Source organism: Tenrec ecaudatus, chromosome 13 (assembly GCF_050624435.1).
Source record: "Tenrec ecaudatus isolate mTenEca1 chromosome 13, mTenEca1.hap1, whole genome shotgun sequence".
Classification (NCBI taxonomy): Eukaryota; Metazoa; Chordata; class Mammalia; order Afrosoricida; family Tenrecidae; genus Tenrec; species Tenrec ecaudatus.
This window is the reverse complement of record NC_134542.1, coordinates 28,429,576-28,455,616: the sequence shown is the minus strand read 5'-3', so window position 1 is coordinate 28,455,616 and position 26,041 is coordinate 28,429,576. Positions and strand designations below refer to the sequence as shown.

The window sequence follows — 26,041 nt, the reverse complement described above, 5'->3', positions numbered from 1 at the left end:
CTTCCAAAAGCTAGTGGAGAGGGGGAGGGGGGAGATGTGTGGAGGAACAACTCCTGGAGAAGAGTTTGATGTTGGGCGATTGGAGCTGGGGCAGGGGGTCGGCTGAAGCGGGGAAGCAGAGCCATTTCAGAGGAAATAAGAGTGCGGTTGTTTCCAAACCCCTGAAACCAGATCCCCTTTCTGTGGGGTAGTTGATCCCCGGGGATCTTATGAGCAGGAAAGAGTGTGCATAAAGGTAGAGTGAGCAAAGGCAATGAGGATAAAAAACAGAAAAGCAAGCAAATTTTGGATTTGCTCTTATCTGGAAGTCAGATAACCGAAGAGGGCTCATGACTGTATTCTTAGAGAGGCGCTGGCCATATTCTCCTCTCTGTCATTCCTGGCCAGCAGGTCTGACCTGCACCCCATTTGAGCAGCCAACACTAGACCCAGCTGGTATTTAAGTGACCAGTCAGGTGTCCGCTCCTCTCTGCATTGGACCCTGAACCTTGTAGGGGCTCAACTCAGCAGATTAGCTTGAAGAATCCCCCGCCCCCTCCTTTTGCTCCTTGCCTATTCAGCCAACTTTTTATAAGAGGATGTTCCAGTTGAATACTTTCTGGGGCAAGGCCTCCCACATCAAACCATGGCACAATGTGGGCTATCCAAGGGGCCCTCAAAAAGTTGATGGAAAAAATGGAATTGAACAGTAATGGAAACTATCCAAGATATGTTTAAGTGTCGCATGCAATGTAATGAAGCTAGAGTAAAACCTGTCCCCATCAATCATTCACCTGCTCAAGTATTGATTCATATTTAAAAGTTAAAAATGTGCTCGGAGTAGATTTCAACTCATCACGACACTATTGGACAAAATGAAAGTACCCCACAGAGCTACCAAAGCTTTAAGGACTACAGCTGCTGTAGGACGCTGTTGGCGGGTTCTCATTATCAATCTTTCGCTTAGCAGCCAATCTAAATCACCTGACCACCAGAGCTTGCCCCATCTAGCATCTGCTATCTGAGTCCTATGATTATTGTTATTATTACCATAGGACTCCTGATGGTGCTGTCAGGCAAGCATTGGGTTGCTACTCACAAAGTCGGCTGTTCTAGCCCACCCATCACTCTGATCAAGAAAGATGAGGCTATATGCTCCCTTCCAGATGGAAAGCCTTTGGATCCCTCTGTAGGGTCCCTGTGAGTCAGCAATGACTCAGTGGCAGTGGGTTTGGGGTTTATATGAGTGGGAGAGCAGCTGTTTCAGTATCAAGGGTTATACTTTACTTGTGGGCGCACCCAGTGCCCATCTGCAGCGATAACTGGCACTGCCACACCCTGATCTCTTTGCTGTATATTGGGAGCCTTTCAGTGAGCAAGCAGGAGCCCTGGTGGTGGGGTGGTTACGCCTTGGGCTGCTCACCCCAAGGTCAGTACCACTAACAACAACAGAGAGAGGGAGATGATTTTGGAAGTGGAGTAGAAAACCCATACTCTTTCTGAAGCCTCACCTCTCTCCTTGTGAAGTCCCCTGGAAGCCTACACTTGAGATTGCAGAATTCATGCTCAGCCCACTGAACACTCACAGTTGGAAAATAACACCTGCCCCACTGTCAAGAGAAACCAAACCCAAAACTTGATTGTGTATAAAAGAGACCGTATCATCACTTTACCTAGTGTGATTCACAGGAAGGTTTGTGCCTGTATTGCTATTGTATTTATGTAAATGCATGACTTAGGTGACACCCTAGGAGTCATTTCAGCTAAAATTTCATCCTTTCTATTTTTGGTACTGACAGGAGCACCCAGTGGTGCTGACAAAGTTCATTGAGGGTGCCCGGGAAGTAGAGATGGATGCTGTTGGCAAAGATGGAAGGGTAAGTGCTTTATCTCCTTCATATCCATTCTACCTTCCTATGAATTTATTTTTCTTGGAAATGTGGAAACATAACACAGGTTAGGATTCACGATTTCCTTAAACCAGGCTCTAACCATGCTAGAGAAGGACCGCTATACACACATGGTTTACTGGCAAGTTTGTTGATGTGTCGTAGGGATCATATTTCCTGTGTTTCATACTATCAGAATTCGCCTTTGATGATATTGAAATTAATTATCATCCTGTACTCATAATTCTTTTTGAATAGATTTTTCTACCTCATTTTCTTTTGTCTGTTTTCCCTTTTATGTTTCAATGACTATTATAAAAACATCTAATACTTTTCTTTCTGAAGTTCCTAATTGAATCACTGGTTTTTCTTCTGTCTTGATTTCTCAACCTCCCCACCCCTTTTTTATTGGGTTAATAAAGGCAACAGCAAACAGTAGGGTAGATGAGGATTCTAAAATTGGCTTTGCACAATGAATACCTTTAACTTCAGGGAGAATTGAAGATGTGAAGAATGTTTTTCTTCAGTTTGCTAATGCTGTTAATAAGGCACGTATTTGTGATTTATCTTGAAATAATGAAAGTTGTGTTTTAGGAGGTCCTTGTTTTTTCTGCCTTAAAGAAAAATAAAAATGTTAGCCTTCATCTCCCACTTTTTAAGAACTTCAAAGCACTACTGAAAGTGTCAACATTTTTTCTTTTGGTTTTTCAGATGAGCAGTTCAAAGTGTCTTCTCTTTAATGTAATGGTGTCTCGTTACCACAGAATCATATCGTTCTTGAGTTGAAGCACCTCTAGAGATTATGTAGTACAACGCTCTCTCCCACTACCCCAATAGAAAGGGCAGGAATTTCTATCTAAAGGGAGCAAAAAGAGTTATAGGATCATGCATTCTAGCTTGGGACAGTCTCAGTCATTCTTTACCGTCATTCCCTGAAGCTTCCTCCTGTCTTTCTGGCCGCCAGGGGGCAGAGCATACATGCACCCCTGTCCAGTCTCACCAGTTTAAGTGTTTGAAGAGGAAGACCTCAAAGAAGAATATGGGCATATGGATTCTGAAGGGGAGCGTGTAAGACTGTTCCGGAGACCTTCCTATCTTCCCAGGCCTTGTGCAAAGTAAAATTGGTCTGCTGGCCTGCTTCCGCTGCAGGTTGCCAGGATTATGCCCTTGTCCTAAGCTTCTTTCAGACATCAGCCACTGCTTATCATTCGGGACTTTCTCTTGTGGTGAGCTGCCATCTTAGTCACGTAGTTTTGAAACCATCATGCTCGGAATTGGAGACAGTACATCCAGTACTTTCAGATTTGTCCAGAATTCAGCGGGATAGTCGCTCCCCTCTTTCTGGGCACTATACCCAACCTGCCCCTTCAAAAAAAAGAAAAACAGAGACCAGTGTATGACCTGTGGTCATACTATATGACCAGTGTCTTGTCAGGAATTCTATAGATTTCTTCTGATTTAAAAAAATCACTTTATTGGGTACTTATCTCAATCTATCCATTGTGCCAAGCACATTTGTACATATGTTGCCATCATCATTTTCAAAACATGTTCTTTCTACTTGCGCCCTTGGTATCAGCTCATCCCCTCCTCCCCATGAACCCTTAATAATTTATTAAAATTTATTTCATGTGTTACACTAACCGATGTCTCCCTTCACCCACTTTTCTATTGTCCATCCCCCTGGGAGTGGGTTATATATAGATCATTGTGATTGGTTCCCCCTTTCTCCCCCACCTTCCCTTTCCCCTCCTGGTATCACTCCTGAAGGATTTATCTGTCCTGGATTCCCTGTGTTGTGAGCTCTTATCTGTACCCATGTACATACTCTTGTTTAGCTCAATTTGTAAGGTAGACTTGGGGTCATGATCGTGCAGGGGAGGAAGCATTAAGGAACTAGAGGAAAGTTCTGTTTCATCGGTGCTCGACTGCACCCTGACTGGCGCATCTCTTCCTGTGACCCTTCTGTAAGGAGGATGTCCAATTGTCTACAGATGGGCTTTGGATCTCCACTCTATGCTCCCCCTCATTCTCATTGATATGATATTTTTGTTCTGAGTCTTTGATGCCTGATATTTAATCCCACCAATAGTTCCTTCTCAATCTTATAAGTATTCTGCGAGATGAGTTCTATGGCTCATTTCAGCTCGTTTGAAACGAAAGCTTGTGTATGACGTTCCTTGTGCAGTTGTCAGTGCTGTAGAGGGTGCCGGGTTGGCATTGGATGCAGCTCTTCCTGATGCTCTCATCAAAGATCTAGATAGGAACTGCTCAATACAGGGGGCATACGTCAAAACCAAAGGGGGTAACCCAGTAGCTTCATGGAAGCCAGTGTTTAACAACTCTTCCTCACATCTTCTTGCGAACAGGTCATCTCTCACGCCATCTCTGAGCACGTGGAAGATGCAGGAGTCCACTCGGGAGATGCTACTTTGATGCTGCCCACCCAAACTGTCAGCCAAGGAGCCATCGAAAAGGTCATCATTTGGAAAAAGAAAAGCCAATTCATGGGAAAACACACATGCACTTGAGACAATACAACTCCGAACCAAATAAGACAGACTAAAAGCTAGGTAGTTCTGTAGGACGTGCTCTAAGTGAAAGTCAAGGATGGAGGCGCTTCCTTGGCCCGAGGCAGCTGTGTACTGTAAAGGAGCAATTTCCTCCCCTCCCCTTTAAAGCCTGTCTGCCCGTGTCCTCGTGCAGTGTTCTGAAACCTCCGTGCAGTAGAGCTACCCGAGCAGTTGGTTCCTACCAGACACAGTCCCCAGTGTCTGATTCCATGGTTCTGGAGTTGGGGATGCATAACATTGTCCTTTTCGCCATGCCTCAGGGAAAGATATTGCTGCTGACCTCGGTGCCACAATTTGAGCACTAGAGTTCCCAGTGGCTTGGATGCTTGAGGCCCACTTCAAGGCGAGGCGCATATAGAAGATGCTTGTCAGGGGCGTGGAGACTATTCTGCTCCAGTCACGTGGGGCCTTTGGAAACCATTCTTTACGGTCCCTCGCCACACATATACCGGTACTTTAAGCAGCACGTTCTGATTGGTCTCTTGATCGCTCTTTGAAAACCACTGCTTCAAAAGACCTTCCCAGGAAGAAGGGAGCCTTCTGCAATCCTCAGCATGCAATGCTAGGTGCTGTCTCCTGAGACAATCCAATAACAAAGAGGATGCTCCTTTAGGCCTTCTGTCGGCAAAGGCAGGCTTGCCGTCACCCTGCCACCAGAATCTGGGCAGACTCGTCCGTCTGGCTGACGATGGAGGGAATGGATCCTGAAGGTCGGGTTTTGCTCTGTAACATGGAGGCAGCGGCCGCTTGGGAATACCAGCACCGTCCAAGAACAACAGCCCTAGATTCCAAAAGCGCGTCCGTTTCTCGTGTCAGGATCAGTGACCCAAAGATCTCAGGCTTTTCCCAACCTCTCAGAGCTCCAGGCACTGCTGACTCCATTTCCCTCTATAACCAATTAAGTTAGCAAGCCACTCTTGTCAGAGTCAGGCATGAGGTGCTCTGGCTTCTTTAATGAGTGGCCCCTCTGGGCACGAGCGCCTTCTGTCTGTGCTGGATCTAGGCATTTCTCTCTGTGGCAAGCTCAGCTTCCCTACAGGGAAGCATGGATTCCTGCCCCCTGTGCAGTCCAGAGCAGCAGCGAAGCCGCATAAAAGAACTCTTTCTGGCCTGTTGCCTTTCCAGGTAACTTCAGGGCCTGCCCCTCTCAGCAGGTACGTCATTAGAATGATCGAGGGTTCCCACTGTAGTGTCTGGGGTTGAAGCTTCTGGGCAGAAAGGCAATTGTTCAGCCCTAAAAGTAAAACCCAATAATATCCTGGCAGCATGATAGGGGCATTTGACTGTGAGATAATCGTACAAAATGATTGGTTCTTCCCCTGGCTATTTTAGGATTATTTAGTACCTATTCCTATTTTGCCCAGAGGAAGCTAAGAATGGGGGAGAGAAAAATCCTGACAGGAGATGCAGCTTGCAGTCAAGGGACATGAGGAAAACCCAAAATGTAAGACGTATTTCCCTCCTGTTCCAGGTGAAGGACGCCACCCGGAAGATTGCCAAGGCGTTTGCCATCTCTGGACCCTTCAATGTCCAGTTTCTTGTCAAAGGAAATGATGTCTTGGTGAGTGATGTCAACGTGTCGGGGCGGGCACAGCTGCTGTGTTAGGTCACAGCGGTGGGTTGTGTCCCTCCGGTAAACTCCCTCTCTGAGCCCAGCTGAAGTGCAGCGGAGCCCCCGCAGCTGTTGCCTAGCGTAGCAGGCCTGCCTTGTTGGAAGGCCCAGGCTCCTTGTGCCCCTGATGTGTCACTCACAGCTTGTGGAACACCCTGATACATCGGAAAGATTGCTTCATGCCGTCTATAACACACACATGGAGAGAGGGGACACTGCCAAGCCATACAAATACATAGAACAGTGAACAATTACAAGCACTAGAGTTTTACCTGGTGCTTTTCCCAGTGAATAGGGCTGTTTGGGGAGAGCTTAGGCCCACAACTCATGCTGAATGAAGTAGGTTAGTTCTAATTAATTTAGCCTCTGCATTTCACCATGAAGAAATCAATGCTGATTCAGTACCTTCTGTACAAAATCCTCTGGTGCTTCAAAGAGAAGTAAGGACCGGTGCCCATTCTCTAAGATTTTGAGGTTAATGAGAGTCGGGAGTGAGATGAACTTGTAGATGACTATGACATAGCAGCTACAAAACACACACACAAGTAAGATAGTGTTGGAGTCCTAGAAGAGAATATGCTCTGCTGTGTGTGTGTGTGTGTGTGTGTGTGTGTGTGTACAAGTGTCAGCGCCTAGCGCAGCGTGGCTCATCAGAGACTTCAAGAAGGACTTTCTTACTGTGAGCTGGACCTTAAGGAAAGGCTGATCTTCTGATGAGGGGAAAGGGTTGATGGGATATCATTTTCAAACCTGCATATGTCTTCGTGAGTTAGATTATTTTTTTTGAGGAAAAGAATCTAATGTTACCTGGGAAAGAAATGAATGAGATAACTTAGCCTAAAGAAGTTGGTTGAGGCAACTTCTTTCTTATCACTGTATCAAAATCAAGGAGTAGAGTTCAATATGAGGGACACTGAGAATCAAATGTGTCGCTGTTATTAGGTCCCTCATGTCAGTTCTGACTCAAACCAACCCGGCGTACAGCAGAATAAAACACGTCCTGCTCTGCCCCCAGCCTCACAATTGCTGTCATGTTTCAGCCCATTGGTGCAACTCCTGAGTTAATCCATCTCATCGAGGCTTTGTAGGAGGGTGGTGGAATTCCGAGTTCTGAATGAAAAGAAATCTACCACCTGTGTGTGGGAATGGATTTGGGAAGAGAAGATGAAGGAAAGTCAAAGTTTACAGATACAGAAAGGACAGTAGTTAGAAAAAAATTTGATTAATAGGCAAGAGTGGGGTGCGAATGGGTCAAATGAGGGTTGCCACCAGGGAACTGCAGTTGCAAACCAAGTGGAGAGTATTAATGGGTGGTTACCACTGATCTCGCCATCCTCATTCATCTTTTGAACTCTGTTCCTCTAGGTGATAGAGTGCAACTTGAGAGCTTCCCGATCCTTCCCCTTTGTATCCAAGACACTGGGTGTAGACTTCATTGATGTGGCCACCAAGGTGATGATTGGAGAAAACATCGATGAGAAACCTCTTCCAACGCTGGATCATCCCATAATTCCTGCTGACTACGTTGCAATTAAGGTAACATTTAAAAAAAATATCCCCCCCCAACTCAGTTATTTTTACGAGTCCCAGGAAAATTAAAGAAAAATGTTGCCAGAAAATGGAATCTCAGTACTTTGCGAGCCATTTTGCTATGGTGCTTAGACTATCTGGTGGTGTGGCAGTTAGGCATGGTTGGGCTGCAAACGACAAGGCCAGCAGTTCAAAACTGCTAGCCATGCTGCAGGAATATGAGGGAGTCTCCGAACCCCCCAGAGGCAGTTTTCTCTGTTCTACAGGTTCTCTGTGAGTCTGAGTGGACTTGATGGCAGTGAGGTTGGGGAGATTTGGGGCTGTGGAGCCGGACTGCAGATTTATAGTGATTTCCTTCCAATAATGTCCCGTGCTTGCGCTCCAGTCAAAGTGGACCTCTATAAATTTGAAATAACTAACAATGCACTCATAAAAATATTAACAACGTATTAAAGTATTTTATGCACAAAAAGGGAATGATCATCCATTTCAATTGTTAAAGCCAAAGTAATCTAGAAGTGTCTACTTTCAAAATTGACTAGCAAAGTTAATTACAAACTCTGTTTACTCAGTTGATCCATGATGGGCGCTTTAGTCTGTGAGGCCCTACTTTGTCAGAATAGCACTTGAATGACACCACTCTTGCATTGTGCACGTCTCCAAGAATGCCTGACTCTCACAAAAGTGCCCACTTCTGAATTCTTATGACCTATGCTCAGTCCCTCTTTCCTATACTGCAGTCCACGGAGATGTGCGCCAGATGAGGTATCATGTCACTCATAGTTCCCAGTGGGCGTTTGAGGGTCATGGAGAAGGACCAGGAATTTGTTCACTAATCTTTAATCCTATTTTTTTAAATTTCTTGTTCCTCTAACTGCCTCAGTCTGCCTGCATATGTAACATTTATCATTATGACATTTAAATACTCCACTGGTCAGACATGAAGATAAATGAGATATTATGTAAGGATATTTCCGTGTCTTAGATGAAGGACACATGAAATATTATAGTGTATTTTTGTGATATTTATGTATCCTGGATAACTTCAAAAGGTTCCTATTGCTACATACACCAGTGACCTCAACTATAATTGTGTTGCAGCTGAGGCCTTGACCTCTGACTTTTATGGTGGAAGATATAAGTGGAAGCTATAAATCAAAAAAATATGTATTCATCTTGTTTCAGTTAATGCCTTAGATTTTCTAATGCACTGGGATGTATGTCACATATTTTGTTGTTGGGGTGGTGATCGCACTCCTTCATGGATCCTACATCAAAAACATTGTCCTGGTGAAACTTTAAAGGGAAATCTATGTAGGAGTTTTTGTTTATTTGAGACTAACCAGTAGTAGGCCCTGAAAAATATTTTCCAACTTGAAATATAAATTTTAATTCATGTTTCTTTATCTATATGCATAGAAGTTTATATTTTATTTCTCTTTATATATTTGTATATGTAGTATACCTACACCCATTGATTATATATATGTGAAACTATTTCTGACTAAAATCACTGTTGATAGATAAAATGCACTGTACTTTTCAGCATTGCTTGTCATTGCATATAAATGCTGATTTTTAAAAAAATGACTTTCAGAAAAATTCTAAGATAACTTTAGTAAGGTGAATGAATATAAACAAAAGGGGTTGTAGGAACACTTTGGGACAAGAACCTATAAACACGTGGTGAAGATGAACTAGTGAAAGGACCACAAATCACAATTTCCATTATAATGTTGATGAGGGCCAGATCTAATCTGGACTAGTCTAGACTAGATCCATGGGAAGATACAGAAGCCCAGCAGAAGTCCGGATGTCCCCATTCACAGGCGCCTCCAGGCAGCATGTCTTCCAGAGGTCTTTATGCGTTGTCAGCCGCAGTTTCACGTCTCAGAAGTCAGCTTACAGGCAGCCATTCCGGGCAAGGTGGATTGTTGCAAGTTCAAATGATCAGAACAAGACGAGGAACGCGACAAAGCCTTCCATGAAAAATGACGCGTTTGAACTCTGTGATTTGGACGACCAATGGCTGATGGGCTTCACTTCACTGAGAGCATGTGGAGGCCGGCTTAGGAACCCCAGCCCAGACTGTCCCAGGGGCCTGTTTACAGAAATAATTTGTCATTATTTAGCTCAAAGTTTTGGCTAAGAACTCAAGAAATTCCTGGAACAACATTTTAAAGTGATTTTTTTTAAAGTCAGATGCTTGAACCAAATAAGTTTTTAACTTGTTTCTCACTACCTAAATGAATCCTGTGAGAGATGCTTCATTAAATATTTATCCACTTATATTTCTTATAAATTGTTCCCTCGTGATCTTTCTCCCTGCGATTTCCAACAGGCTCCGATGTTTTCCTGGCCCCGGTTGAGGGATGCGGATCCCATTCTACGGTGTGAGATGGCGTCTACTGGAGAGGTAACTGGTCAATGACTCCTGAAGGCTTTCATCGCATCCACCGTAACATATATGGGATTACAGCCTGCATGTAACACGATAAGCAGTAAAGTCAGTAGTAAGAGGAATATAAACCTCTTGTGCCATCAGAGTAAATCTCAAAGGTCTTAGGAAATTTGAACTAAAAACAAATATGAAATATATTCATATTTCAACATATGAATATAATGCATGTATCTTAATTCGCTTACGTATTACACACTGACAAAATAGTCTCTAAACATAAATATGTATCTTCTGGGTCTCTGTTTTATAAATTAGGGTTCTCCAGTCGTCTTATATCAACCTCCTTTTCCTACCCTTTTGCGGTCATAAGATTAGATTATTGGAGTCTTACTAGTGGTTTCACTAGTGGTATGTAGAATAATCACAATAGAGAAAGATTATTAATCTATATATGGTGGAATCTTCAGACACGTAGAAATCATAACCACTTTCAAGACAACCTTCAACCTCTGGGAATTGTTTAAAAATGGTAACAGGGTTGGCCACTGGATGTCCTTCTTCTCTCGTCTTGCTGTTCTGACAGCTGAAACAAACTAGCCCAAACCAAATGATTCTCACTCATGGCGACCTGTTAGGACAGAGCAGAGCGGCTCCGTGGAGTGTTTGAGATTGTAATCTTTAGGGAAACGGACTGCCACATCTTACCTCCCTAGAGCAGCTGGTACGTTCGAACTGCCGACCTTTTAGTGAGCAACGGAGGACTTAACTATTGTCAGTGGGAGGTTTCTTTAAGAATGTGACATGTGTTTCTTGTACAGAGCTGTCAGATTCTGGGGAGGCCTCTACATGTCAGTGTCGGGTCATTTGATGAATCACCTAGCCCTTGACAGACTTGCTAGGTACAGCCTTCAGATCCCCACCAGTGCACATTGGAGTGGCAACATCAGACCGGGAGGCATGAGGGTTTCCTCTTGGTATTCAAGAAAGCCTGAAAGGGGGAAATATTTAATTGAAACAAATACATGTTTCCTATGGTTGCCTGGTTACCAGCAAGCTCCATGATGAGAATTCAAGGGAGACAGGACAGTGAGCAGTAAGGAATGGATGGTCTAACTCTTTATGCTTGGACCGATGACCTCCTCCTCTAAGCCTTTTGATACTCCGCTTAATAAAATCTGAGGGGGGTTCAAAAGCTTCATGGGAAGATAGGATGAAAAAAATCATAGAATTTCCGCAGATACTTTGCCCCCTCAGGGGTAGGGAAATCTCAGTGTGCCACTCATCCTGTCTGCTCTGGGCTCCTCTGGATCCCCACTGACCACAATTACAAGGCTGAGTTCAGAGCAGAGAGAAAAATCTGCAGTTGTCGCTATTAAAAAATCATTTTATTAGGGGCTCATACAACTCTTATCACAATCCATACATCCATCCATTGTGTCAAGCACATTTGTATATTTGTCGCCCTCCTCATTCTAAAAGCATTTGCTTTCTACTCGAGCCCTTGGTATCAGCTTCTCATTTCCCCCTCCCTCCCTCATGTACCCTTGATAATTTATAACTTATTACTTTTACGTGTCTCACACTGATTGATGTCTCCCTTCACCCACTTTCCTGTTGTCCATCCCCCTGGGAGGGGGTAAGGGTAGATCTTTGTGATTGGTTCCCCCTTGTTCCTCCCGCCCTGTTTTGAGTTCAAAGGCACGTTCTGCTTTCAGATGTTCACTGTTGAAATGTGAAAATAGAAAAGATTTAGAAATCCCTCTCTGTCTTTGTTGCATTAGTTTCCAAAATATAAAGAAAATGAGTTATTCTTCAGCTAATAGGAAAGTCATCTTTCCAAGCATTATAAAATATGATGTTTTCAGGTCTGTTTCATAACAGACCAGAATAATGATTCCACTTTAATGAAATCCTGATTGTGTTGCAAAGAGTCATTCTCGGCACCCAAATGGCTTGCCCTGGTCTGGAATTAGCTTTTGAATCCTGATCTAAGTGACTGCGTAACTGCGGTGCTATTTCCCGAGTGATAAGGTAGTGATGATTGTCCTGATTTTGAAGGGAACATCAGACCCACCCAACCCCCCATAGAAACTAAAGAGATCTTTCATGTGTTGTACCTGTGTTCATGGTGGGCTTTCCCAGGGTCTCTCAGTAGAATTTGTGTCCCGGTAACTTAGGTAGGCATGACTTCGTTAGATGGCCAGAAGTTGACTGATTTAAATGCTTTGTGTGGAGTGAAAATCAGCCTGTGCTGGTGGTTGACGGAAGGTCATGGTTATGAGAACTTTCTTTTCTATGAAAAGAGAGTTATTTGCTTAAATGCTCAATTGTACACCCATGTGATTGACAGTCATGGTGGGCCTGTCCCTGTACCAAGTGATGAGGTCTGTGTCATGTCCAACTAGAGACCGCTGCTTCTCCAGCTGTGCAGGCTGTTTGCCTTACATCACAGCACGGTTGTCTTCGGTGAAGTCTCTGTATACCCTAACATGATGTGCTGTACCCCCTATTAGTATACAGCTTGCTTTTTCCATGTGGTTGTGCTATTCAACACTAGTAGCAGGGTCTTTCAGTTCATTTAATGAAAAATTATTTCTTTAAAAGTTCCTTTGAGGTTTTTATGGAGTTATTGAATTTCTCTGAAGTGTTTCTTGTAAGCTGAATGAAATGACTCCTAAGTGATTGATCAGCAACTATACATTCCTGCCTCTGATCCGTGCGCCCATGCACTGCTGCATACATACATTCGTGGCATGTACGGTTATTTAAACATGAAGTCACATTAACATTGAGAACTCGCCGCATTGCCAATCAGAAGCTCTGATTGCATCCCAAAATCTCACTATAGAATCCAGTTATGTTGCTCTGTGGATGCTGTTAGTTAGGAAGAATGGCTTATTCGTTCATTATGCTTAATTAAAAACAGAAGAGACTTCTGAACTGCCCTGGCCAGACTTTTAGCCCCTGGATTCAGATCGAAAGGTTTTTAGGCGACATTGATAAACTCTAGGTAAAAGTCGATGGGAATGCATTTTATGTGGATATTTGTTTGGGGTGAGGAAGGTTAATTACTCTTACTGGCTTCATTTTAGCCCCCTTTTAAAATTTCTTCCTCAACAGGTGGCGTGCTTTGGTGAAGGGATTCACACAGCTTTCCTGAAGGCAATGCTTTCCACAGGGTTTAAGATCCCCCAAAAAGGCATCCTGATTGGAATCCAGGTAAGTGGGGGGTAGGGGTGAGGAGCTATCGGTGCACACTGTTTGGCTGAGGTGAGGGATAGTAATCATGGTCTAGAAAGGGGCATGTTTTTAGTTTTTGTTTTAAATCTACTAAAAAATGGGAACTTATGGGAAGAATGGACATTTCTTCTCTATCCCCGGATTCTTGCTTTATTCAGTTGGAGCAACTAATAACAAAAATCAGATAGAGACGGAAAGGGCAGATCTCCAGTGCGTGGCATTTGGTTTGGAATTCAGGCTACATTAAAAAAAAAATACCTTCTATTCCTTGGTTTGAGTTTTGTAGATATTTTGTTGTAGACGCTCTTCCTTACACTTTGAACATGAGCTTTCTATAATATTTGATCTTACTTCCTCCCCTCTCCCTAGACTTTCCCTATTGCCTCCTCTTCCATTGCCTACGCCATGGTGTCTTTCTGTGCCCGTCACTTCTAAGGCTTTGGCCTCAGGATGTGATGTTTCCAGCAATATGCTCGCTACCTTTCTCCGGGTGACTCAAACTCAGCTTGTCCAAAGCTGAAGCCCTATAAGTCTCTTGACCTCTGCCTCTTTTCATTCCTTAATTTGTTCTTTCAAATGTTGGATCTTTCTAAATGCCCAGGATTCAAAATTGGGGAAGACATAATATCATTTTAGGAATCTTCTCAACCCAGTATTATAGGACTAACTGAATGTTCCTGAAGGGCAGGGATGTCAAGGGTAGGAGAAAGTCAGCATCTCCCATGGTATATGAGGCTCTTGAAGTTTAATTTTTTGGTAAATCTTCCAGAACAAACCAGGGTGAGGTGAATAGATAGCTTTATAAAATGAAAAGAGCATGATGAGTTTATTGTTATAAGTTGAATGTAAGTCATAAAGCAACAAAATGGTAGCCAGGACACCTCTTTTATTCCTTGGAATAATGAGTGTTAGAAGGTACAAATTTCTGTTTATAAATTTTCTGAAACATCTCTAGGTGCTTCCCAACTGGGCATTCCCTGTCATGTGCGATGAGCCATCTTGGGTCTATAGAAGCAATGGATGGTCTAAAACAGCACCCCTGCTGTGCTTGTAATAAGCTCAAACCCTGCATGGTTACATACAAATCAATAAAAATATAATTAAAACTGTACCAGGTATCCTCAAGCCAGTGGGCGAGTATTATGGATACTGTCTCATTAGGGTGTCTTAATATCAGCTAATGAGACCCCAGAGACCAGATGACTATGGCTTTGGAGGAGTTTCTGCAGAGAGGAAGCTGGCATTTTACTTCTGAAAGATTCCAGGAGGACGGTGGTGAACAGAGCACGGGCTAACAAGATGACTTGCAATTGCCATGCATAATGGCAGTTTAGAGACAAATCACATCATATGAGAGACTCGTCACGTTGCCAATGAGTTTTAACTATTATTAAGTCCCAAGTATAAGGATCTTTGTCCAAGTTCAGTCATAGCTGAAAGTTTTGTGGGAGACCTGAGGGCATTCAAAGGAGACCATGCCCTTAGTTCTCATCTCCACGGCTAATCATAATAGTGCTAGCATTTTGAAATACCAGTTTAAGAAGGCAGTGGGGTATAAAATTGTGCCTTGTTTGGTTTCATGCTTCAGGGGAATGTGAAGCAAAAATTAATTTGATCCGATGAAGTATTTGTGTGATTTTGGCACCAGTGTACAGAATTTTTCCTGGTAGTTAAAAGAAAAAAAGTTAGTGTCTTCTTAAACTCTAAAGAGCAGCGTGGCTCAGCCACTGAAGTTAGACCTGTGGATGTATTCTTTCCTGCCACAAATCAGTGCTCCACCTGCTACATGAGCTCTTACAAGGAATATCACCTCCCCGTGCGTGGGCATACAGTGTTGGGGGTATTTAAAACTATACAAAATTTATAGAAGTAAAATTAGTATACAAAATTTATTTTATAAAATGATATTTAACATAAGTAAAGAATTTTTTTTTTTACTTTTGGCAAAATGGATGAGCAGGACTGTAAAACTCCAAACCTTTTCAAATGACTTTCTATGGAAGGCAAAGAATGCCTGCTATCACCGAGACACTCTATAGTCTTTCCACTCCCCTAGAAAGGGCTTTCATTTTTTGTGCCTATTCTTATGCATTGTGCTGACAAATGGAACAAACTACGCTCTAGCTACAGAGCTCAGGACTCCAAGACTCAATAGCTATCGTCTTAGACTAGGATCACATGTGATCACATTTCTGTACCCAAGCTTCATTGGAATTGCAATCAAAGTGTTCAGTGTTGCACATTTCAGAATATATTTTCAAAACTGATTTTATATCACATGGGCCCACTTGGACAGAATTCACAGACACTCAGTTGAATAGAACAGCAACGGACAGAAAGTTGCCCTGATGGTGCAGAGAGGTAAGGGTTGGGCTGTTGACTGAAAGGCCAGTGGTCCAAACCCATCACTCCCTCTACTCCAAAGGAGAGAACTGAGGCTTCCAGCCTTGGGGACGCCCCCAGAGCAGTTTCTCCTATGTTTGATAGGAATGCTTTCAAGACTCAGGAGTCTTGGCGTAGCGGTTAAGCCTTGGGTTGCTAACTGAAAGACCAGCACCTCAAATTCACCAGTTACTCCATCGGAGAAGGATGTGGAAGTCTGCTTCCATAAAGATTACAACAGCAGAAGCCCCTGTGGCTGTTCTACTCTGTTACAGGGTCTCCAAGTGGAAATAGACTCTGAGCACTAGGTTTGGGTTTGGGGGTGTAAACGTCCCTCACTGAAGAGCATGGAGAGCCAGCATCGTGGTCGTTTGTTTGCTTTATTTATTCTTTTGTGTATAACTTGAGAGGGTGGTCGCTATGTATCCTGTATAATTAACATAATGAGGTCTTCTTTTTTTCCATCTCTTCACCCTGACAGCTGCCTGGTATGACTTGAAGGACTTAATGAAGCTATCTTGCCTCATTAATTTTGCTTAGCAGGTTGAATGAGAAAATTTGGGGGAAAAGAGAAAAGTGGGGAATATAGGTAAATTAAACTTGATGAGGAATTTCCCCCTAATTGTTCATTGTTTTAAAACATTACAAAGGAATCTTTTACTAGCATCTATCAGTCACGTCGGGAGAGAGAGGAGACTTTCTACTCCCATCAAGATTTACAGTCTCAGAAACCCACAGGGACAGTTCTACCCTGTCCTGTAGACCCCATGGGCCACTGTGAGTCAGAATGGACTCGATGGCAGTCAGTTTGGCTTGGGCTTGGTGTCGGTGACTTCTTCATATTCACTAATAGTGGTGGGTCATGTGCTGCATCTTGCATTCTTCCCCACTCTATTTCTTCTCCTTTCCCACTGCACCCCTTTATAAATGTACGTCCTTGTCTGATTCGCTCCCAAATTAATTCCCAGGGTCAAATAACATGGGAAGTTTGAATTATTCTTTTCATCCGCCTGATAAGTAAGACCTAGAAAAATAAATAAGATTTTTTTTTATTTAGCAAAAGGTACCACACGCCCTGTGACTCCTCAAAGAGACTTTCTATATACAGGGCGTCGATCCTAATATGACAGGCATAATGCAGTGTATGCACAACAAAATCATCTTTGATTTTTTGGGCAGTATTTCCAGCCACCTTTTATCCCATCAGGATTTATTTTTAGTTGTCATGTGTAGGCAATTTACCTTCTTTAGTTTTCAGAACACCCCTTAACAATGAAGAATTTGTTCTAGAGTATAGCAAGAGCTCTTGACGTTCTCCTGCCTCCCCCTCCCCCCTCCCCCCCATCTGATTGGGCTATTCAGTGATGTTTGTGACATAGTGAGCACCAGTCTGATTCTGCACGTTAGCCTTGCTCAGAAACACGAGGAAAGCATTTTATTTGAAAAGACAGCTCCAAGTGACATGAGTAACCTTTTATCTTCAAAGCAGCATCATTAGGAAGAGCCCTAGGGTTGTCAATCTACCTGTTCCAGAAGACTCTGCAGGCTCCACACAGCTTTAACTTGGCATCCTTTCTAGCAGCCAGAAGTTGTGCTGATGTGAAAATGATAATTGGGGAGAATATGTGTTTTCACTTTTGAAAGGATTTTGTTCCTTGTAAACATGTCCCAGAAAATGAATCCACTTGTACTTTTCACCTTTGGTAGCGAATGATTTCTTACACAGGTATTTTCAATCAGCTTTAAAGTCTGGGGCTACTCAGATGCAAGCTGACAGCTGTAATTTCGTTCTGTAAAGAGGCTGATTTATGTGTCACAAGTGTTCAATACCTGGTTTATAGAAGTTTGTAATGTGGCTATGAGAGCCAACACCACAGACCAGAAGGCAGAGCTGTGCCTTGGCTGGCAACTGCCAATACTGTCGTGTCGGATATTTATCTTTTCCACTTGGGGGACAGCACTGAAACAGCTCCATAATGAGGTTCTCACTGGTGTCTGCAAGTCTTGGGAAAATTGCTGACTGATTTTTCTTTACAATGACAAAAGAAAAAAGTTCCATCTTAGTTCCAACCACATTTGTCTTGTGACCCTGGCCAAGGTTAAACATCTAGACATCAAATTGCAAAATGCGTGGTGTGGCCCTATTGTCTTCTTTCCCCCCTATTTCTACAGTTGAGTGTCCTTCAGGATCACCAGGAAGGTTTATTAAAACAGAGTAGGGGAGTAGCCCCACTTCCCTGGGGCCCTGGGGCCTCCAAATATGTATGCTTCTAAGTGATGCTGATGCTGTTGTTGGTCCAGAGACTACTTTTTGAGAGTCATCCTTGTATAAATGGGATTATTCTAGAGACTTGATTAAAAGTTATGTGGTGGTCATCTATTTTCAAGAATTTGTGTTTGCTAGAGGGCAGTTAAAGAGATGGAGAAATTAGTTCAATATGTGAGTTAATGTATCAGTTAAATAATAACTTTCCTGGATAAGTTCTTTATGTTGAGAATTCCACTCGAGTGCTTAAAGCCAGGTCTACATTTACCAGAACATCACATGAATTTGTCTATGTAAGGGGCATTTAGCAAAATTCGAATAGGCCAGGTATATTTTCTAGATTTCCAGAAACTTTAAAGCACAAAGAAAACCTATTCTGCTACCTAAGTCAACTTCTTCCTTGCCAGGAAGGATCAAATATGAACATGAGATTGTTTTATCCATGTGCTGGCCCAGTCTTTAAGAAATGGCCATCTACTTCACTGAGTTATCCCAATCTTACTATGAATTCATCACTGAGGTCTCTTATTTATCACTGGCTCTGGCTTTTTTGCATCTAGCATATTTCTTCCTTCTTTTTTGGTTCTTTTCCCCTTTTCTGTTGAGACCTCCATGGGAATGGACAGTCCCATTGTGGCCCTGGTTGCCATTGATGTACAAAAGAGCAAGCCTTCAGTCTTCCTAAGCAGAGGCTCATTGAGTTGCCTGTATCTTTTCTGGAGTTTCCTCTCAGAAAGCTGCAGTTCTGGCGGGGAAAGGGTCAGCATCTGAGAGAATTTTATATTTGAACAGCGTCTTCGGGGTCTTTTCTAAGGATTTCGATCTGTTCTCAAAAGGGCTCTGTAAGTAAATATTAGAGAGCTTTGTGGGATGAACCTTTTCACAATTGTACAACGGTCTTGATAAGTTTTGTTATCACAATGGTTAGTTTTGAGATCTGAAAGATGAGATCCATCCTCTCCCCTCCCCAATCACTGGTGTCATCGGTAAATAGAAAGATTATTCAACATTTACAAAAGTAATTAGATTATGCCATATATTTATAATTTTTACAAGGAAAAATAGCAATAATGAAACCATTTAAAGAAGAATGGATATTTTTTTAACTGTGAGTTTGGCTTTATATTCTTTTAGTTCAGTTATTCAAATCCAAATATTTGATGTCAATCAGGTCAAGGTCAGGGTTTGATCTTAGAGTGGGCCAGTTAGGTTGATTTCCTTTCTGCCCTGACCACTTTCTTATACATACTGTCTTGTGGCTACAGGAGGTGTGTTCGAAACTGGGGGATTCATATAACAATGGGCAAGAGTTTAGGGCGGGCGGGACTTGCAAACCAAACGGACCCCGCTGGAGCCCTCTGAAGTTAACATCAATGGGCTCTAAGAACATATCCGAATAACAAGATGGGGTAATAGGAAAACCGGGCCCCTAATAAAATGAATACATGTGAATAGAGATGTGATCTCTGCTATGTGACCGTCAGTAGAGGAACTAAGCTTCGAAAGTCAGGTTCAGAGCTGAGGATTTAGTCTCTGAGATGCTGACAAACAGTTGTTTTAATGATAACCATAGTCAATATTTATTGTGAACCATTAATGGGCCAGGTCGCTAAGAGTCGAAATCACCTCAATGGCAGTGAGTGAGTGAGTGAGCGATGGAGCTAAGCAACTTGTTCTCCTGGCACTACATAGTGTTTACTTATAAATTAGCTCTTTGAAGATGCTGAGTATTCAACACTTAACAGACAAGGAAACCGTCTCATGGAGTGAGTGAAGTTAGACGCATTGCACAAGGCCATACAATTCAATACATTTAGAGCCTGAAGACGTCGACACCATTAGGGTCTGCACTGCTGGTTTAGAAGTGAAGCACATAAGACTCCAAGGCATTGCCCCCTTTAAGCACACAAACCCACAGTTTTAAAGCCACCATTTGAAAGACAACTCAATGACTCTCAGAGCCTGTTCTAATACACGTTAACACTTTATGCCTTTAGGATAAATGGAAAATTGAGTTCGGAATGATTAACTTACTACAGGGACTTGCATATACACTACTAGGAGTAGGGCCAAAGGGAGGACAACGTTAGAACCCAGAAATTAAGCAGATGGAAGAGAAGGCCACGAACCGTCCACCGTGACTTGATGGCAAGCTCCGATGCTCGTGGATGAGGAACAAGCTACGTGGGAGCTTGAGGGGGTGTCAGAACCTGTAGGCAGGGACTGCGTTCGTGGCTATCGAGTACATTTTGACTCCATGTGACTCTGTGTGTCAGGCAGAGACTAATTCAACTAAACAGCGAGTTGACGGCATGGGGGACGGGCAAGGTGAAAAAGACTTTAACATTAGAGGTTAAGGTAACGTGGATGGTACATCATCTATGTTGGGAAAAAGCTAAGAGTCCATTGCCACTCGAAAGGTCAACACTTTTCATTGACTTGTAAAGCAACCAACGCCTATGGCACTGCCTGTCGCCGTGGCACGGGGAAACACCGTACTGCATGTGACTACAGGAAGACCTCAGTATTTAGAGAGTAAACTTGGTTAAATTGCCTTTCAGCAATCATTCCGTCCACGGTTCCTTGGTGTGGCTGAGCAATTGCACAATGAAGGCTTCAAGGTACGTGTTACTATTTCTCTGTCCCCAAGTTGCTTTTCAGCATTGAGATCGGCCCCAAACCAACAAAAAATAACACACAAAGCAGAAAGCTAAACAAACAAACAAAAGGCATGTCAAGAAAAGAAAAAAGCTCTGAATATGTCCGTTCACTCGAATGGTATAACCAACTCGGTCGGCTCCAAGCTGAAAGAGGATGAAATCATTAGGAAGACGAGTTTTAAGTTTTAAACTACCACAAACTCAATAGAAGCTGCTCGTGGAAACCGAGAGTTTATTTAAACAGAATTGGCATGAAGTTTCAAAACTCTTCTATATATATATATATTTTTTTCCTTTTCCTTTTCCTGTTTCCATCTGAGGTCATAGTTTCCAGCTGATACTGTGACAGGCAAGACATCTTTGCAGTGAATCTCTCCACACAAAGCCTGGTTCAGTCAAAGAAAATTATTCCTGAGGCTCAGGCTGGGCCCGTGGCCCTGGGGCTTTGTTGGCCTGATAACAGCGAATTCTCAGCCATAAATAATTCAATGTTTTCCTTTGCTACAAATGCAGTCGCAATCAAGGATTTTAGATTGCTTCCTCACTGAAAATATTTTGAAAATATTTAAAGTACTCTTGCCTCTGGATTCTGAACCCAACTCTCTCCTCATGGTACCTTTTCACTGTGAACATTTACTGGTTTCCCTCACTGCACGGTTAACTGGCGTAAATATCTCAGCAGACGTCTTTGCTTTATCAAACAGTAACTGACCCCCATCTCCTATTTTAAACTCAGCTCTTTGCCACGGAAGCCACTTCAGACTGGCTCAATGCCAACAACGTCCCTGCCACCCCTGTGGCTTGGCCATCTCAGGAAGGACAGAACCCCAGCCTCTCTTCCATCCGAAAGTAAGAACTGGCTTGATTGTTTTCTGAGATAAGAGATGGGTAGAGGGTTACCTCTGGGAAGGAATACAGTAGGACTAATTCACCTCCAGGCAAGTGTTTGTCCTTTCAGTCAAGCCATTTAGAATGAATAAGGCAGATTAGAGTGAGATTTCATGTTCCCGCACTTTGCCACCATTACAGTGCTGGCGTGGACCTGGTGCTGTAGAGATGCTTTTAAGAAAGGCACTCGCCTGGATGGACAGTGTGATTTCAATGAGGGCTCAGGGACGGAAGACCCTGCTTCACATTTCAGATTAAACACATCACAGATACATGTTTATCAAGAAGTCTTATCAGCAGCTCACTGAGGAGGTGCCTCAGTCAATTTATCGAAGACTTGATACATGCTGTCCATATAGTAACAACCTCTCCCCAAACAAACAAACAAACAAACACAACAACAACAAAACCCATGCCATCAGGAAAATTCCAACTCACAGCAACTAGAGAAGACAGAGTGGAACTATTTCCTGTGTTTCTGAGACGAGAAATCTGTATGACAGAGACCATCTCCTCTGCTGGGAGGTTTAAACTGTCTACCCAGCGGGCAGGCCTTGGCTAACTCACAGCAGGGCTTCCTGAAGATTATAGTGGCGCTGTGATGAGTCCATTCACTGGATTTCCTCATTCGCAAATTTTAAATCGTATTTGGTATCATATGAGGAACAAACGCAGCCTGACCCTCTTCCTTCGGCAGAGAGGTTGGTTGGAGGGTTTGAACCACTGACCTCCTGGGGTGAGTGCTGAACCATTGTGCCACCAGGGGTCAATGTCTTCATCCACAGTTCTGACTCATGGTGACCCTGCAGGATAGACAAGATCCCCTTAACAGCTTATAAAATATAAATCTCTGCAGAGACAAACACCCTCCTCTTCCTCCCCCAGAGCAGCTGAGGGGCTGGAGGCCCCAATCTTGTGGTTAGCAGCCTCCAGGACTTCTTTTTAATTATGGCTCAGACACAGGTGTATTCTAATTAAGAGAGGACAATGAGTTGTTCCTGTTATACTGTATCTCCTAAATAGCTAACATATCCCCAATGCTATGCATATGCTATTTGTCAGGGTTCCTAAGAAACCAACTTGTATATTCCCTATCACATTAATAATAGGATGGCATTGTGCTCACACATTAGCAGGCTCTCAAAATTGCTATAAACTCAGGGCTTTTCAAACATATAAGGAGCACTATTTCATGATTTCCAACACTGAAAAATCTCCAAGTGTGTGCAGCAGGCCAGCATAACAAATGGTCTAATTCAAAATCAGGCGACTTGCATTAGCATACTACCTGCTGAGAGGCTAGCAGTGGGGTAAAGGTAGGGGCCTAATGACCTTCAAAGCCGGAAAAATCATCCCCTTCTGAGGTAAGCAAAAGCCTATCACATGACCAATTATTTCTAGGGATAGGTGGCATTTTTAAAAAGAAAAAAATATTTCCATCCTCTTAGACTTTCCTCTGGATGGTTCCAAGAACACAATAAAAAATATATTATTTGGTAATCTAGTTAGGAATAGAAGCAAGCAGGTGGCAATCAACTCAGTATAGTTTTGATTTAATGGCTAAAAGGGTGATTTATGGTAGCAGTTTAAAAATTAATTTTAAAATAGAGACAGTCTGCATGAAATCCTGTTGGTGTGTCATGTTGGGGTTTACAATGAATAATAAACATCTGAAACTTGAAAAAAGAAAGAGAGACAGTCAACTGAAAGTCTTTATTTATTTTGCTTATTCCTCCAGGCTGATTAGAGATGGGAGCATTGACCTAGTGATTAACCTCCCCAATAACAATACCAAGTTTGTCCATGATAATTATGTGATTCGGCGGACAGCTGTTGATGGTGGAATTGCTCTCCTCACTAATTTCCAGGTGTGTTAAGTGTTTATTTTCATAAGAAGGAAAACTCCGTGAGATTTTTATTTATGTCTTTCTCTTAAAAATATCTATATATCCATATCCCTTTCTTTCTCTTTCTCTTGGCAATCTGAATCGAGAGGAGTGTTTAAAAGAATCTCAAGTAATGGGACTGACATAAATGAGACCATTGATGATGAAGCAATTGAAATTTTCAGAATTCACTGATAGCCATCCACACGGGTGGTGATCTTTCAAATCAGCCAGGCGATAAACACCATGGTGTGCCATAGACTGGAGACACCAGTTGGTATCATAATGAGAGCCACCTAGAAATGCAACAGGTTAACATAATCAAAGGTCCTGATGCCATACAAGCAACGTGTCCAATTCACAAGACATGGTTGCGTGAAGGATGTTCCCCTGCGCTGTATGCATCCCACGCCCACTGCATTTATCACAAGAACTGTTGTTTGAGACTCATGCACTTTCTGTCCGTCACAATCCCCCCATCACTTTTCATCCTTCTTGGAGGGGGTGGTGTGGTAACTGTTGAGACACAGAAATTTTCAAAGAAAAAATGTATTCATTCTGGGAGTAGGAGCCCTCACTTTGCTGTCCTATCATGACTCCTGTTCGTTTCACTTTTCCATCACAAGGGTTACTCAGGTCGTTATCATTTGTGTTTTCAGGTGACCAAACTTTTTGCTGAAGCTGTGCAGAAATCGCGCACCGTCGACTCCAAGAGCCTTTTCCACTACAGGCAGTACCACAGGGCTGGGAAGGCAGCGTAGACCCGCGTCCTCATCTGCCCCGTGCTGAAATCCGCCTCCACAGGTTGATCTCCAGAAAGAGATTTCCGGCTTCTTTTCCAGAGATGAATTTCGATATGAAACGTTGTTTTAGCGTCCTCTCTTATGCCTTGATATCCTGTAGCTTTCACAATTAAATTGTTGTCAGTCACTCTTTCCAAACCTCACTCAGAGTCCTTCCTAAGTGACTTGTTCATGAGAATTCCTCCATTTTTGGTAGACCAAGTTTATCTACACACTTTTTGCAGCTAACATTTTATGGTGCTGATTATTGATGATCAAGCTGGAAGAAATTGCTGCCTTGTCTTTCGAACTCTATGCAGTCAGTCATGGGTCACGAACCTGCCCTGCCCTTGATGGAAAGTGTGTAGGTAACTCAGAGCAGGTGCATATGTTTTCTTTAGTCAGAAACCACTCAGTGGATTAATTAGTGCAAGAAAGTGCGCGAAGTCTTCACAACAGTTTTAAAAGTGGCACATGCAGCACGTTAAGGGTGATTGTGATCAAGCATCTGTGGCGAGTGGGAATTGGCTGAATCATTTCAAAATGCATCAACGTCACACGTCAGATTAAAGGGAAAGTGCCAGACGTTCGTGAGCCGGGACTTCACAGACCCTGCTCTCACAGCATCCTCCTGACTCTGGGCAACAGACCACTACAACATTTTTACTACAATTAAATACAAATTTAAGTTATGAACTCCTCCATTATGGTCCTCTTTGGGATAATCATTTACAACTTTCTGGTATATCCCAACCCTTCCAAAGGTACTGAATCCGAGGCTGTGACAGAATGTTTTATCTACGGAATGCTTCAAAGGACTGGTTGCAGGTTCTTGTTTTCTGAGTGTAGCGTAATGAGGGACAGGCCGTGGCTGGGGTGCTTTAGTTCATAACCATTCATTCTTAGCCGGGTCTAAATTGGGTCATTTGTTCTTAACCTGGTCTACACGAGTCTTCAGATTTTTGCCACCTCCACTTAACCCCATATTTTGGAATAACTTGGAGCTTATGTCTATTCCCATAACATTATAGATTGTGCTTATCTACTGGACCCTACACAACACAATGCATTGCACCTACTTTAAACTCAAAGTTCCCACTTCTTCTATAGGCAACTAATTTCTTCTTATGTGGCCGTCTTTGTTGCTTTTAAACTTTTTGTGTTACAAGTGCTTTAATTGTCAACTTTTCAATAAAATACTATTAAGAGACAACACACTTGTATTTTTCCATTTATTTGTTACCTCTATGTGCGTGAGATATGATGATGAAGCAGGGTTTGGGTGGAGGGTCACCTCAGTTCTTTTCAATACCAATCCGTATAGAATATGTGCAAATTCAGGTTGAAAATAATAGTTTAGCTGTTCCATTATCTTTTTTAGTTCCCCTTATTCATTAGTCTCATTGTATAATTTATTCTGTGCTTATGTGGATATAAACCATCTTCGATCTGGACCTTTTCAAAATATATTGCTACAAACACGCACTGACTAAGGATTGTCACCAATCACCCCACCCACTGCTGAAAAGTCTCTTCTGACTCCTGCGACCTCAGAGAATCACCACATCCTTCCCCACAGGGTGGCTGATGGGCTCCAAATGTCAGCTGTCTGTAAGTTAGCCGTGGGACATTTTTACCTCAGGATTACCGCAAACATATAACACAATAAAGTTTTAAACAAATGCTTTGAATAACAGACCAAAGTAATTGAACCAAAATAGAGGCTAACCTGGTAAAGATAATCCTGTCAAATGCATGGACGCCACGTCCCAGAAAGAACAACTACAATGTCACTTTGTGAAGATCTTAATACTATTAATTTTGTCCCTTGATTACCATTACCACTTTGTATACACACACACACACACACACGTCTTACACGTGCATTTCCTCCTCTTCCTTTGTTACCACTGCTGTTGAGACCATAATTGGTTCTTCCATGATGTGTTGTCG

At 42.7% G+C, this 26,041-nt stretch overlaps 1 protein-coding gene across 1 annotated transcript in view; it reads left to right on the top strand.

Annotated features, from left to right (window-relative positions):
- CPS1 (carbamoyl-phosphate synthase 1) overlaps nt 1–24,067 on the top strand; it is a 126,866-nt gene extending 102,799 nt beyond the window's left edge. Inside the window, exons 29-38 of the mRNA XM_075529303.1 lie at nt 1,779–1,856; nt 4,238–4,345; nt 5,913–6,002; nt 7,419–7,589; nt 9,925–9,999; nt 13,105–13,203; nt 20,434–20,493; nt 21,269–21,381; nt 23,159–23,288; nt 23,966–24,067. Coding sequence (XP_075385418.1) covers nt 1,779–1,856; nt 4,238–4,345; nt 5,913–6,002; nt 7,419–7,589; nt 9,925–9,999; nt 13,105–13,203; nt 20,434–20,493; nt 21,269–21,381; nt 23,159–23,288; nt 23,966–24,067 — 1,026 coding nt within the window. The remainder of the gene's footprint in view (nt 1–1,778; nt 1,857–4,237; nt 4,346–5,912; nt 6,003–7,418; nt 7,590–9,924; nt 10,000–13,104; nt 13,204–20,433; nt 20,494–21,268; nt 21,382–23,158; nt 23,289–23,965) is intronic.
- The last annotated feature ends 1,974 nt before the right edge of the window (nt 24,068–26,041 follow it).